Source organism: Stylophora pistillata, chromosome 4 (genome assembly GCF_964205215.1).
Source record: "Stylophora pistillata chromosome 4, jaStyPist1.2, whole genome shotgun sequence".
NCBI lineage: Eukaryota > Metazoa > Cnidaria > Anthozoa > Scleractinia > Pocilloporidae > Stylophora > Stylophora pistillata.
Window position 1 is genome coordinate 956,984 of NC_142522.1, and position 15,378 is coordinate 972,361.

General features: G+C 39.8%; 2 protein-coding genes across 2 annotated transcripts; one reads left to right on the forward strand and one right to left on the reverse strand.

Moving 5' to 3' along the window:
* Positions 1–616: 616 nt before the first annotated feature.
* On the reverse strand, positions 617–9,246 carry LOC111334661 (synaptotagmin 1). The gene is made up of 6 exons (XM_088759238.1): positions 8,853–9,246; positions 7,052–7,357; positions 5,986–6,144; positions 4,051–4,697; positions 3,210–3,309; positions 617–1,794 (listed from the first exon to the last, which is right to left on the reverse strand). Exons 1-6 carry the CDS (start codon positions 8,863–8,865, stop codon positions 1,472–1,474), a joined length of 1,548 nt encoding a protein of 515 aa, XP_088615364.1. The 5' UTR covers positions 8,866–9,246; the 3' UTR covers positions 617–1,471.
* Positions 9,247–9,330: 84 nt separating this feature from the next.
* On the forward strand, positions 9,331–14,834 carry LOC111320631 (synaptotagmin-7). Its single transcript, XM_022923281.2, has 6 exons — positions 9,331–9,854; positions 10,072–11,817; positions 12,436–12,608; positions 13,053–13,197; positions 13,337–13,460; positions 13,871–14,834. The coding sequence occupies exons 2-6, from the start codon at positions 11,266–11,268 to the stop codon at positions 14,173–14,175; spliced, it is 1,299 nt and encodes a 432-aa protein (XP_022779016.2). The 5' UTR covers positions 9,331–9,854; positions 10,072–11,265; the 3' UTR covers positions 14,176–14,834.
* The last annotated feature ends 544 nt before the right edge of the window (positions 14,835–15,378 follow it).

Consider the following 15,378-nt stretch of genomic DNA (forward strand, 5'->3'; position numbering starts at 1 on the left):
AACTTCACTTCACAAAATTCAGACTGTTTGTGCGAGAGTATAAAGAGGGGCGGAGTACAATAAAATATTTCTCAGGAAATCAATTAAACCGAAAGATAATTTGAAAGATCTGCTATTCATATTGTCCCAATCTTATCGTTTTCGAAGAGGGTTCCTTCATTAGAGTAATTAATTAATAGATATCAGAAATATAAGATTCGTGTTTGGTAACAATGTGTTCTCTCGCTTTTTATAAGTGGTAAAACTTATGTATTGGTTGTCTTTTACACATTTTTTTTCTCAATGCTTTCTATTTGCGTGTCAGGACTTAGGCAACAAGATTAAAGGCAATCTTAATAAATAAATTAAGCATGGTTGCTTTTAAAAAGTGTCTAGGTTCTTTTTATGGGCTATTGTGGCTATGCTCTCCGCATTTTGGTAAATTAAAACATTGAAAATAATAAATACTTTAACTTCCTCAATCGAGCCGCTTAAAATGAAGGACGAAAAACGGAACTGTTTGGAGGCTCGATTCCATCACTGTTTCCTTAATAACTGAAATATCCCACAGGAATCCGTACCTTCAGAACAAGTCGGCTCATTTTTCCAGCTCTGTAGATATCGTATAAACGACATGTGTTGTTGACGAATTTTTATTTAATACATATAAAAAATGTTTTCCATACCGCTCTCTTTGTACATATACTTTTGTTGTTTCGCTTTCTTTTGCTTCACCCTTTTCCCCTCTAAATTCTGGCCTGCAGATTATTCAAGCTCTCCACCGAGTTGAACACCTCGGCTGCACTTTGTACGTAGCTTACTGGTTACCCTCCTACTAGTGAGGATTTTTAACCACTCTGCGCTTGACCGATCGTGACAGTTTTCATGATACTCTGCGGGTCACAAGAAGAACTAATCAGGCTCCTAGTAATCTTGTCAACCATATACATTGGCCAATCCACAGGGAGGGTGTGAGGGGTTCGGACCTCCGCGCCCCCCCCCCTTGTCCTATCCCGGCACATCCCATCTCCATTAGCAGAGACAAGATCCGGCGTAACACTTCGCAACTAGCTGATTTATTTGATAATGACATGTTAAGTTTAGCGGCTATTGAACGGGAGGAGGGGAAGGGATAAGGGGCTGGGAGTGAGTTGGTTGGGAAGTGACTTGCAACGAAATAAGATTTGTGTTTTCTGAATCAAAGTTTTGTGCCCCCCACCCCCCCCCCCCATGTCTCATTGGTTAGCGGTAAAATAATTTACCCGGTAGGCGTAAAAATTGACATATTTTATACATAAGTCGTAAGTAAAGTTAACCGTAAAAAATTGTTCTTTTAATCCTAATGTAAAGAAATATTAAACTGTTAGCCATTAAATGGCCGTACTTTTAATCGTTACCTATTGAGACCTTCTTAAAAATTCCTGGATACGGCCCTGATGCAAAGGTTTTTTTCATTATATAGTATTACGAATATTCTTAAGCAAGTTAACATTTATAGAGGTCCATGAAGCTTATGCCAATCTTGTAGGAGTTTATGAGGAGATCGCGTAACCGCTTTCCAGTGGTTTATCTCAGAAGGAAAAGGCGCGTCTTTACCCAGCCGCACGTGACCAATGACCTCGTTCCCGTGTACAAAATCGTGCTGAAAAACAGTGAACTGAACACCAAAGTTTTCAAGTGTGCAAGAGCTGTTAGTAGCAACTTCAAAACTGAATTCCTCGTTAATGGTTAGATCTTTCTTCCTAGCTTTGGTCTGATGTTTTTGAATGACTTCCTCCTTGCAATTGTATGTGAGTTCCACAGCGACGAAAGGACCTTCAAGAAACAGAAAACAAACTGAAATCAATGAAGTACAGCCTTGGTTGGCCCTTCTGTCATATGTGAAAACATGATAATATTGTTATCACGTTTAAGTTACTAGACTAAATTTTGTAGCAAAAGTGATTTCGGAGTATTCCTATAAAGTTATCCATTTTAAATTAATCATGATTTATCTTATTCAGGTTACCTTTGAATCTAGTCGGAAAAGAAATCGTTTATAGTTTATAACCGCCTCCCGGTTAGCTCAATTGGTTAGAGCGCTGGACTGTTGTGCGGGAGGTCGAGGTCGATGAAATCGTTTATCGTTTATAACCGCCTCCCGGTTAGCTCAATTGGTTAGAGCGCTGGACTGTTGTGCGGGAGGTCGAGGTCGATGGTTCGAGCCCCGGCCGGACCAACACTCAGGGTCTTAAAATAGCTGAGGAGAATGCGCTACCTTTCTTTAATAAGAAATGGATAGATATTCTAGTCTTCTCGGATAAGGACGAATAAACCGTAGGTCCCGTCTCCTGCATCTATTAATTAGATAATCTGGTTAGGCAGGGGACGTTAAAGAACCCACTCACGAGATTACTGTGACGTGGTCTGGCCTGTTTACTGGGAATTGGGGGGAGGGGGCATCTTCAAATAAGTTTCCTTCGATTGTTTGTAAACTGCTGATGCAGTCTGGCCAAAGTCCCCCGACCAGTGTTGTGATGCGCATTTGATCCTATCGACATGTTAATTTGCGCAATATAAATATTAAATTATTATTATTATACATAACCAGGGTGAAAATGAAAGACGCACTATACCCCTTTACTAAAAAACGCAACAAAATAACTTCATCTTCATCTTCATCTTCATATACTCATCGTATCTGATTTATCATCACGGGTTTATTACGAATCAACTTAACGGCCTGCACCCAGTTGGCTTGTTAGCTCAGTTGGTAGAGCGCTGTACTAGTATCGCAGAGGTCAGTGGTTCAAATCCCGTACAGGCCTGATTTTTTTCAGGTCTGATTTTCGCTATTGCATAAATAGCGCTATCTACTGCGAGGATCGTGCATCATACGTAAAATAACTTCAGTGGACACTAAAACCGGCAGCTTTTTATCTGCAGTTCAATGAGCGAATAGTGAGCTGATAATAGATACCTTGCCCTCTTAATTTAAAGTTGGTTTATGCGCAAGATAAAAATAGAAGCGTAAACAGCATCCATCGAAGTTGTAAAGAATTGACCATGTAAGGATTTTGTATTACATAAGACAACAATGGTAAACAAATCACTGCTTGTGCGCGTGTGTGTTTCTCCGGTTTCTGCTTGAGCCTGTTGCTTTGTGTGAAGTGTCAGTTGCGAAAAAAACGAAAAAACAATATTGCTCTAAATGGTATGAAAATATCATATAGTTTTGTACACTTTCTTACTTTTTACGGACTTAGGAAGGTCTTTCAGCTTCATTATGATGACCTTCAGATGAGAGGATGTGGCCTCGTGGCACAGAGAAAACTGGAGCTCACCAGCGTACTGAAAGCGACAAAAGAAAATATTTTCACTTTTAAAAGAAGAAATTAACTAACCATCACCTCCCTTAAACGGCTACCGACCCCTTTTTTAATCAAGGCCGACCGTCCTTACATCCCTAGCTCTCTATAACGGCCACCTCCCTTGCTCTCTATAACGGCCACCTCCCTTGCTCTCTATAACGGCCACCTCCCTTGCTCTCTATAACGGCCACCTCCCTTGCTCTCTATAACGGCCACCTCCCTTGCTCTCTATAACGGCCACCTCCCTTGCTCTCTATAACGGCCACCTCCCTTGCTCTCTATAAAGGCCACCTCCCTTGCTCTCTATAACGGCCACCTCCCTTGCTCTCTATAACGGCCACCTCCCTTGCTCTCTATAACGGCCACCTCCCTTGCTCTCTATAACGGCCACCTCCCTTGCTCTCTATAACGGCCACCTCTCTACAACGAACACACACCTGTATCCTTGAGTTAACCGATGTGGATAGGTCCTTGACTGTGAGTGATATGGCAAATCCAGTGAATTATCAACATGTTCGCGTTGCTAAAAATGAGCAGGCTATGATTGACTTTCTCTGTCGTTCTTCTTTCAAGTTGCTTCTCAGATACATAACAGCGCTCTCTTGTGGCTTAATTTGATTCTTACAATCTACTGCTTCCAAGTATGATTACGCAACTAATTATTGCTCTCGATACATACCAAGAATAATGAGTCTTAGCAGACCTTGGGGACCCAGCTTACCTGTGGCGACAGCTCTCGACACAATTTGTCCCCGCGCAAGATACTTTCGTCGCATAAAGAAAACACTGTTTCTCCGATCAGTTCGTATCTCGAGACGCCATGGCGATCAAAGAGCCTGATCTTCAAACGTCCCTTTTTAAACTCGGTTAAATGAAGATTTTTGAAGACGAATCGTTCATCGAACACTGGGTTACAGGTCTTCTTAACTAATCTGCTTTGAAACCGTTCGCCGCGGCGTTTTGAAGGCGTCTTGAGTGAAAGCCGCGCAAAGACGTCCAACATGCGGCCATGTCTGAGTGGTAGCTCTGTGGCGTTGATTAAGTGAACCTCAAGGGTGCGACGATCTCCAGAAAAAGTCAGTTTTAAGGTGATCTCTCCGCGTTTTCGCGATACTTGTGAAATTTTCCTAGATCGCCTGGTGCCGGTGTAAGCGCTCTGTTTCCTCTGCTTTGTCAGCTTTGAATTTGGCGCGTTACGATCTATAGAAGACACCTTTGATTTGATCATGTGCAAAGTGTGATCTGGAAGTGTTGACTCCTCTGAAAGCGATTCTAGAGATAAACTTGTGAGACTATTTCCGCGGGATCTTCTTCGAAGAGGCCTGGGTTGAGGACCGGTAGAGAAACACCTCGGCAGCAACGACTCATCTGTGGAAGGAAAACTTAAGAACGTGTCACTGCATTCCTCGAATTACCCCTACTGTGAGGGTAACTTTTTCCTCGCACTACCCCTCTAGTGAGGATAGCTTTTTCCTCGAACCACCCTTCTAGTGAGGGAGGCTTTTCCTCTCTCTCTCTCTCTCTCTCTCTCTCTCTCTCTCTCTCTCTCTCTCTCTCTCTCTCTCTCTCTCTCTCTCTCTCTCTCTCTCTCTCTCTCTCTCTCTCTCTCTCACCAAATAACCCAAGTTGCTGGTTGAGTGAGGGAATACGAGATTGATTTTCAAGCAGAAAAAAACAGCCCAACGAAAATTGTTAACCCTTTGACTCAACATAACTTGAGACGTATTAAGAAATACCTTTCGAGAGATTCTTTAATTACTTTGGTTCATGCTTAACCAGCTGCCTTGATTATTGTAATGGTTTATTGTTTGGCTTACCAAAGGTGCAGATCGCTAAATTAGAGCGTGTTCAAAATGCAGCGGCAAGACTTATTCTTAGCATCGGAAAATTTTCTCACATTACAACGGCGCTTTTTGAGCTACACTGGCGGCCGGTTTCTTTACGTATTGAATATAAGATTTTACTTTTGACTTTTAAATGTATTTATGGCCTAGCGCCAACTTATCTTAGTGATCTTATTAGTATAAAATCGAATTCATTATACAATCTTAGGCCTACTGGTAAGCTCTTATTGGACAATCCCAAGGGAAAGATGCTTACAACATTGGGAGCAAGATCATTCTCAGCAGCAGCTCCGAAACTCTGGAATGGCCTACCTATGGAGCTTCGTCAAGTAACATCACTTACCAGTTTTAAATCTCGACTTAAAACCTATCTTTTTAAGAAGTATTTTTATAGTCTGTAACCTAGTTCATTTTATTCTCACAGTAATGTATTTTCGCTTTCTCTTAAACATATGATTGTAAAGCGCTATTGATCAGCATATGTAAATACGCGCTATGTAAATTGGTAAATTATTATTATTATTATTAACTCCCATTATCGGATTGTCAATTCTCTCATCTAACCGCTTCATATTTCCTTGTTAGAATTTGTTGTTAGATCAAGAAAACAACTTCCACCTGATAAGTTTGAGTACTCTCATTACCTGTTTGCTGGTTAAAGTATAGATATCTAAGGGAGAAGTTACATGTTCATCACTTTGATATAAATAAAGGAGGTCATCCTCTTATTGCAAAGAAAAAGTAAATCAGAAATGTAAGGTATTTTGAAACAGGTAGAATAATAATCGTTTTTGTAGCTTTGGGTTTCTTACCACTTGAATGAAAACTCTCGGCGCCATCGTCGAAGAACAATGATTCTCCCCTCCTAGTGTTGGGTGGTACATGACTGCGCAAGTTAACCTGCTGACCATATGTTTTCACAACACTGGCCTCAGAGTCCAATCTTGAAAGCGAAGGATGAACTTTGCGTTCTAAAGGAGGATATAAATGCAAAGACTCTTATCTCTCAAACAGAACTTATGAATGGAAATGTCAGATATTCAAGCTCTGTGTACCTATAAAAGATACTCTGAAAATAATGTAGAAAAGATAGGTCTCATCGTAAAATTTCTTACTTTACATTGGTTTCATTTGCGATGCGGTTTATGTAACGCTGTTCATTTTGCTTTTTTGGTTTTGTTTTTTCAAAAACGGTCTTTTGTCTGCCAACCTCAGTGATGTAGAAGTTCAATTTGAGTTGAAAATATTTTATCAGAGTGTAATTATGGGAAGCGAGAAAAATAAATCCACCCAAATCAATAATTCCCTTGAAGGACCTCACTCACCCGTCGATATTCTTACAAAGAAAATAACATTTCAGTGGGAAAAGAATAGATAAAAAAGCCTTGGAATAATCATTTGTTAGATATCAATTTGGTATCCCCTCTGCGTTGTCACGCGACGCTGCCCTTTAGGGTGACATGTGTCATGTTCGTGACATGAACAAAAATCAGCTTCGAGGAATAGATGGCAATTCATATAATTTCCTTTTATGGAAACAGCCACTGAAGAATTTGAAATAAGTCAAACGGGACGACGAAGGTAAAGGATAGAAAATTTAACACGGATTGCTAATTAAAGAACATGTAACACCAATCTTTTATATTGGATATTTAGAAATGGATAAACTATTAGTGATCTCTTGATAATCTGTCCTTGAAAATAAGAACACTACGAAGCAGGCATGTAATGAGAATATTGCTGATGATTGCTAACTAGGGCCTCAGCCTTACGATATAACACCAGATCATCTGCACTAGCCAACAAAGAAATGTGTGGTATTATTTAAGAGAATTAACTTTTCGATCTTGAAAGTGAAAACAAATAATAATGCCTCACCAGCGGTTTGATTCTTTAATTCGGCCTCATGACTGATATCCTCACTCGATGCACCACTAACAGAAGAGTGAGTTTTAAACTGATCAACTTCTTCCTCTTCCTCCAATCTGTCTTGAATCAAAAGCGGGACAAGAAAATCAACGGGTTGGGAGGACAGTACCAGCTTGGGTACGGCTCCCTCTGCCATAAGCTGTTCTTTCCTGTGTTGCCTCTTCCATTGTAAATAACATCTGATGACAAGGAAGGCTATGAAGACTGAAAGAGTCGCCGCTCCCACACTAACAGGCAAGAGATATTCTAAAGTTCCTGTAGGCATGAGAAAAAATGGAGTTTATAATCAAAGAGCTTAAGCGGACAAAGTGCTGCATATAAGGCAACTGCAAGTCAAAAGTTTTTCCTTGTCGTATCAGTATAAATCGATCCATTTCTCGTCGTATTTGCTGAAACGAGGGCTAGATAGCTAACTGGTGATATGAAAGGCTGCTATAACAACAGTTGGCTCGATTGCTCGGAAATGTTTACGTTGATGTTTCAGCTTTTTAGACATTTTTTCGGAAATTGCTTCAGTATACGTGGTGACAAGCCCCCGACACAAGAGAATTATGCTCATAGATCATTCGTTAGTTTGCTGTTAAATGTTTGTGTGACAAATACAAATAAAATCATGTATAGAGTAAGAGATGAATAAATCAGACTTACTAGTATAACGCAAAAGAATCGCTGAAAACTCCGGTGCTAACCAACATGGAAGAAAACTGAAGTTATGGATTAATTTTATTTAAAGTAATTGACATTTCTCTAGACTAAGAGGTCATCCATGTTATGTTTTTATTTGGGAGAGCAACTGAAGCGAAAAGTTGGCAGTTTGCACAGTAATTAGTTAATTAAGTATGTTTTGTTATAACAGGTTATTTAGAGACTAATTTCTCGTAACTATCGGGAAAATTGCACACGTTTCCGCGTGTTTAGTGGTTTGGAAGAACCCGATAGTTCTTGAAGCGCTGAAACAAGTTCACACGTTAAAACATGTTAACTGAAGAAACGTGAGAGCCGATGGTGTTTGCTTAAACTGTTAAACAGTAGACGGCGTGCTGGTTACTTCCTCGTAATGCAAATGCAAGAGTTATTTTGAAAAGGAATTAGTGAGAAAGAGAAATTTTTACTGCTCGCTCGCCAAGTTTGACTCTTAAGTCAACTGAAACTTTTCCTGCTAACATTTATTAATATGGATTGTTCATGACCTTTCCAGATCATCGTATTTTGTGGCAAGTTTCTTTGCTATAAACTCGCCCCAATCACCCAAGTTAACCCGTGATTTATATGTTGTACAGCTGTTTATTGAGATAATAATTTTGTTAAACTAGAATTTTGACGAGAACTTTACGAAATGTGGAGTATGCCCAGTAATGAAGGTTACACGCGTGACGTCACTGTATTTTACTCAAACAGTACTTCAGTATTACTCAGCTAATTTCTTTTTCAAAAAAGAAGGTTCTTCGATAATCTTATTTTGTTCCTTGTCTTTCTGATCGGTGTGAAGGCTTTCCTCAATAAACACTGGATATATTTTTCAAAATTTTTCCTACCATAAGGTTATCAAAGCCTTTCATTTTCTCGGCGTCTACGATAGACGGCAAAACAAATCTTTTTTCAACTCGTTGTGCATAGCACATTTCAAATTTTAACAGAACAGAACGACAGAAAGAAGAAAATCAAGGCTTAAGATGACCGAAATACCACGCAGCTTAGAGTTACCGACTTGGTCCTACAGCTGACTAAATTTACAGGGTACCTCTCTTACCTGACATCGTCATAATATAATTGTCGATGCCATTTAGAAACTGTGAGGCTGATCTCTTTCAAATGGCATAACTACAAAACGGTTAGCGCATCGGCCGTCTCCACGTAGGATGCTCGAATTCTTCCTGAAGTGCTTGTCGACGACAATGACCTTTAGTGCAAATTTTCGCGCTTCAGTACTTTGTCAAGAAGTTCAGACCTTATCCACGACGGATCGGAATTTCCCACTAACAAAGTGATGTTAACATCGTAGCCCTTGGGCAGCAAAATTGATGTTAAGGATTCGTGATTTGTGTACATGGACATCAATTCTCTCTAATTAGCAATCTCTAAGATCGACATTCCCAGTTGGTCATTATTTTTATCATTACGTGACTGATCGAGTGTTCTCCGAACTATTTCCGTTTGAGCATCAATGCGCTCCGATTACAAGTAATCTGAGAAATTGATATGCGTCATGAAGCTTTTAATTTCACAGCGGCTTTTTGGTGTAGGCGAGGTGTTTTCATACTGATGCAGCGTTTGATGCGTTAAGTTAAACTGACTGAATGAAATGTACATCTGAAAAAGACAAATTAAGGATGAATTGAGATGCAAATGAGGAAGAGAAGAGAGGTTGTTTGTGAGGAGGGGGATTGGGACTGAATCAAGTGGACTATCCTACAACTTATCTGGTTTTTGCCAAACACTGTCTCAACGTCAGTCTTAACAATTACTTCACGAGTGTCTGGCCATGAACTATTTCTTTTTTTTACTTCGTTTTATCCCTGAAGTCTGCGTCCCGCCCCTAAATTACCATCTGTTGGAGATACCAAAGCTGGGTGCGAACAATTAGGAACATCTGTCGGCTTTAAATCCTTACAAAAACATGTTGATATTATTACTGAAAACATCATATTCGTGATATGGAGAGAACGTACACTCCTTTTCAAGTCTGTAACGTTCTTAGAATGTTTTTATGCACCCAGTTTGTTTCTTTCAATCCCGCAGCCGGATTTGACAGGTGGGTTTTAGTCGTCAGAATTAGAATTATTAATGATTAATGGTAAATTCGTGAAGAAGGAAGACTGCGGATCGAGACAACTGGAAATGTTCAGCAGCGAATCCGGCCGACACTCTCATAAAATTCTGTTTGGAGACCATTTCCTGAACAATTCGCATCCCAAATATTTAACGTAATTCCCAAAAGATAACCTTCGTCCATATTTTTCTATTTTCAGAATGCAGCAGAACCTTCGTCTCAATTTTCAGCGGAAAATAGAAAATATCCATCTGAAATAGAAACAGTCTGCTGCTGTACTTCCCAGTTTTTTTTTTCCGGGCTTACTTGCAGATGTTGGAGAAAATGATAAGTCGCTCTGAAGAGAAAAAGCTATTGTCTAAAAATAAAGGATACGATGAAAGACTGACTCAGCGTAAAAGTCTGGAACGAGGCCCCAGGCATTGTATTTTGTACCACAGGTGCTTGCCGGGGTAAAAGAATTGCAAGATTCCGAAACACTTTGCTGAAGACGTATACTGATCGCAGAACCTGACAAAATTCCAAGGCCTAATTTCAACTGACACTTCGAATAACTTTTTTTCTGCACCGCAAAGCCGCCAAATGTTGATTCCTGTATTGAGCGAGGAGAATGGAAAGAACCGGAAGCGGTCATCCACGACATTTAGGATGAGAACTTATGAGGAGGAAAAAAAGGTTGCTTTAGAATTTAAATATTGACTAAGTTTTCTTTGTTGCATATTGAAGCAAGCGGTCAATATTCAAACCAACTGACATATCTAAGTCACGTTTGATGGGCTGTCCTCGTCAACAGTATCGGTTAAAACATTAATCCAATGTCTATTGTCCTGCTCTCTAGTTTATTTTGTTTCATTTTACAATCAGATTGTTGCAGAGGATATATTTTCCTCATAAACTTTGACGTAAGAGTCCAAGGATATTTTGCGTGACTGTTTGCGTTACACAGAAAAAATGACATCACCGGAACATGAAACTTCGTGTTTGGCCTTAGGGCACTTGAAGGCCAACACACTTTGAGTAGGAAAAAACGGTTTTCTGAGTAGATCAACTCTTCTTCAAACCAACTGAAACTTCGGATCTACCAAAAAAAACCGATTGGTTTGGCGAGCAAATTGCATGTGGAGAGATCAGAGTCCACTGAAATTTGTGTCTTAAATTGAAGAGGAGCCGTCACGCTAGTAGCATTGTACGGGATTTCAATTCAAACATTTGAATAGAGCTGTCATGGGGTCTCGTCTGCCTACAGTTCGAAAACTAAAGAGTCTTCTCTACTGGTTTGTTAATGGTTATTTTTGAGGCAATTTTCCGTCGAACAAGGAGCAGTGCGTGACTCTGAAAATTTGCGCGCAGGACACATTGATTTTAACGGTCAACCTCCATCAAGGCGGGAAATATGGAATCTTCGCAATCCATCGCCGCATTAGTCGGACTTGGGGTCTTAGTTTTCATCCTTCTTCTCTCTATCGTGGGAATCGTTTACTTCAGGAAATATCTGACGAAAATAAACGATTCGAAAGCTTCGCGAAAGATAGGAACCTACATTTCGCCCAAAGAACCACCGGAATTCGTTATTCCACCCTATACCCTGATCGCGGATGAAAGCGATGGAGAAACTTTGAGCGACATAGGAGACTCGAGAACAGACGAGATAGGCGGAAAGTTTACCCCTCCGGCTTTTAGAAGAGCCATTTCAATGCCACCACCATCAGATCAGTCACGGAATTCAAAACAAGAAATCACTGAAGGACAAGAAGAAAGCGGAGCTCCAGCGGTAGGAATAGCAACGACGGAATACCGCCCCCAGTACAGAAGAGCTGTTTCTCAGTATGTGCCTTACTCAACTCAAACCAAGAGAGAGCCCGTGAAAAAAATTTCGGTTGCTCCGTATGGAAAACTGGAAGTTTCCGTGCATTTTCTGACGGCTAAAAAAGTGCTTTTTGTGCAGGTATGTTTGATACTATTGAACAGCTGTTAGAAAAGAGGCTAATTCATTCCAAAAGTCCAATATTAGAGCTGGTTTTGTTCAGTTGAATTGTTTACCTGTAGACTACAACGCAGGATTTTCCAAACAGATTTGGTGAGTTTAACTTTCTGACAAACTATTTCACACAAATCTTTTAACCAATTTTTTTTCAATGAGAGTCTTTTATGGCTTTTTTTTCTTCGTGCAATTTATATTTAATATTGATCAACCTCGGTTTATTGTTTCCTAAAACTTTATTTTCCTCATTCACGCCTCCTCAAAATAAAAAAGTTCTACAAGGTGCTCCTTTTGTCCAAAAGGTGCTCGTGAGGGACGTACCTGCAGGACCTAGCCCCTGGCATCGGGGAAAAGGGATAAATTATGATATCAAAAATAACCTGGAATGTCTTTAGCCCCTAACATGTCAGTTTTGTAACCCCCCTCCTCCCCATCCATCGCGCCTATCCATCGGTTATCCATCGCATAACCCCTTAGATTTTCATCACATTCTAAAAGGATTGACATTTGCTTCCCTCGAACATTTCAGAACCGCTCCTCGTACCCTTCTAATAACTTTCCGAATTTTCCGCATCTTTTCAGGTTAATGGCGCGTTTGATCTTCCTCACGTGCGACTTTCTGGGATCTCTACCCCGTATGTCCGCGTACATCTGTTAGCAGGGCAGCGTCACAGGGATACCAGGTCAAACTTCTTGAATCTCGGAACTAACCGAATATGCATGTTTGATCAAATGACGATGGAAGAAGCACAAAGGTACGTTTTTCAGTTAAAATGAAATAAGTCCAGATTGTGGCTGAGAAAATCAAAACGGAAAGGAAACAGTACAGAGGAAGTGACAACTGGGGTGAGCAAAAAGGACAGGCGCATCAGAACGTAATGAAAGAGAGAAACTTTCTCCTCTCTTCAGAAGGCCCCTGTAAATCAATTTTCTAAAGGATTTCCTTGTGACTCTAGAGTTTGTAGAGCAACAGGCCTCTCGATATCAAGGTGTTTTTAGCCGATTACTGGTGATATTTGTTCTTGCCCTTAGCCGATATCAGTCAGGAACTTAACCCTCTTTTGTGGTTTGTTCGTCGGATTTCACTAAGACATTAAGATCTTCGAATCACTCTGATATTTAACCTACTTTTTATTGCCGTACGCTCCTCATACTCGCTTTGTGTCAGAAAATATTGTTGTCGTTTTCTACCTTGACAGTTCTACCCTAAAGTTTGTTGTCCTTGACTATGACAAGTTTTCTCGGAGTGAATTCGTGGCTGAGGTAATGTTGTCGCTTCTCGAAGTGGATTTAGATGAAGGCACCACGTTGTCACTCCACCTGAACTACAAGACCATCAATGAGGTAAGTGAAGCGTACGGACAAAACCAATTCATCCTAGTTTCCTGCGATTCACTTGCTAGGCCAGTTTTGTTACATTGGCGATACATATTTTTGTTTGCGCATGTTTCATCTTCCCTTTCGTTGTTGTCATTATTTTCAGTCAGCTGACCGAGGTACCATAACGCTGTCAGTATATCACCAACCTACTGCTAATCACTTACATGTGATCGTTTTGAAAGCAAGTGGACTCCCTCTTCCCAAGTCAGATGCTCCTGGAGGATGTGGTAAATGGTTTTCAACTGATATAGCACTTTTGATTCTTCTCCTATAAGGCCGGAATTCACTTGTTTGTGACCTCTGCTATATTTTTGTGATCGGTAGTCAGCTACACGAGAATCAGCAATAACAGTCCACTTTTTTACAGTCAATGGTTTGATCTCAAAATTAGTGTAGTGTAGAGTAGTGTGGTGTGGTTTGTGGGGTGTGGGGTGCGGTGGAGCGGCCGGGGAATTTTGTGTTGGGTTGTAGTGTGGTGTGGTACAGTGCTGTGAGGCGGGTGTGGTGCAGTGCTGTGAGGTGGGTGTGGTGCAGTGCTGTGAGGCGGGTGTGGTGGATGCGGTGAGAAAAGATCTGTCGCCAGCGAGAGTAACCCGATCTTGATTCAACATAGTTTAATATAACATTTTCTTATCAGATACCTACGTAAAAGTTCTTCACAGCGTTCAGGGCAAAGTTGTTGAGCGCAAAAAGACCAAAGTGGTGAAGAAATCTACTTCACCGGTTTTCAATGAAGCCTTCGTCTTTGATGTAAAAGAAGACGACTTAAGACGTTCCAGTATCAGTTTTGAAGTGCATCGAGGGGATACAGTGTTAAAAACAGAGAGGATCGGTCATATTACTCTGGGTTTGGAATCGTTTGGCACTGAAGTACGACAGTGGAATGATGTGATCACGTCACCGCTTAAGAGAGTAACGGAGACACATTTGTTGCATGCGTAAGGATGGGAAAAACCGCTGGCAAGTCCTTGAGACTCGGCAGTACGTTTAAAGCGTACTTTTGGGCTTATCTTTTGTAAACGTTTTCAGAGAAAATTTCTGGAAGAAACATTGAAAGCTGAACTTTACCACTAGGTTTTGTTCCTTGTTTCATCAATTTATCATTTTCACGTCGAACTCTTCCAAAATTTTGAAACGAGGAAATGTGGAATGTGGACAAGATATAAACAGACAAAACCTGGATTTCAAACTCATAAAATTTACTTTCCATGGTAATCAAAATTTCAACCGAATTGATCTGTTCAAAATGCCTATTTTTAAAACTATACTACAAAAATTCATTATTTGAATATCTAGTGTTATAAAAATGATGCTCACAGTTTATTAAAGTTCAAGAGCATTATTCAATTGATAGAAAAGTAATTTTGGATGGTAAATTGGCCACCGTAACGATTACAAAAGCTGACGTTTCGAGCGTTCGCCCTTCGTCGGAAGGATAGAAAAGTAATTCTCAATTTTACGTCAAACTATCCACTAAATTATGTATATAGTTACTATTACTAAATTCTAAATAGAATTGATATCCCAAAAACTATTTTTGAGAAAAACTATTTTAAATGCTAGTATTTTAAAAATAAAGGAGACACTTTATTTGTCACTAATATTTTCATGCAGTCTCATACTTCAAATGGATAACTTAATGATTTTTTTAAAGAAAAATGTTGTAATCTTTGGGAAGAATATTTAACAATTATTCCACAAGCGCGCGTTGGATATGAGATGATAGATAGCCAACGAGGCGCGTAGCGCCTCGTTGGCTATAATCACCTCATATCCAACAAGCGAGAGTGGAATAATTGTTTTATTAAAAAAACGCCCCAAAGATATTAGACAAATCTTCTCGACTTTATTTTGTGAGAAGAAACCGGATTTAACACGTACAGAAATTAGATTATGGTATATTGGCTCCTATACCATAATGGCTGAGCCAATAAAAAGTCTTGAATTGCATTATCCAATGAGCCAGTTTTTAATAATATCTATTATTAAAAACTAGATCATTGGATAATGCAATTCAAGACGTTTTATTGGCTTAGCCATCATGGTATATCAGCCAATATACCATAATCTACAAATATGGCAAGCGTACGTGTCAGATTAAAATTAAAAGGGAGCTAAAAATTGAATAAAATTTAATTTGATTTA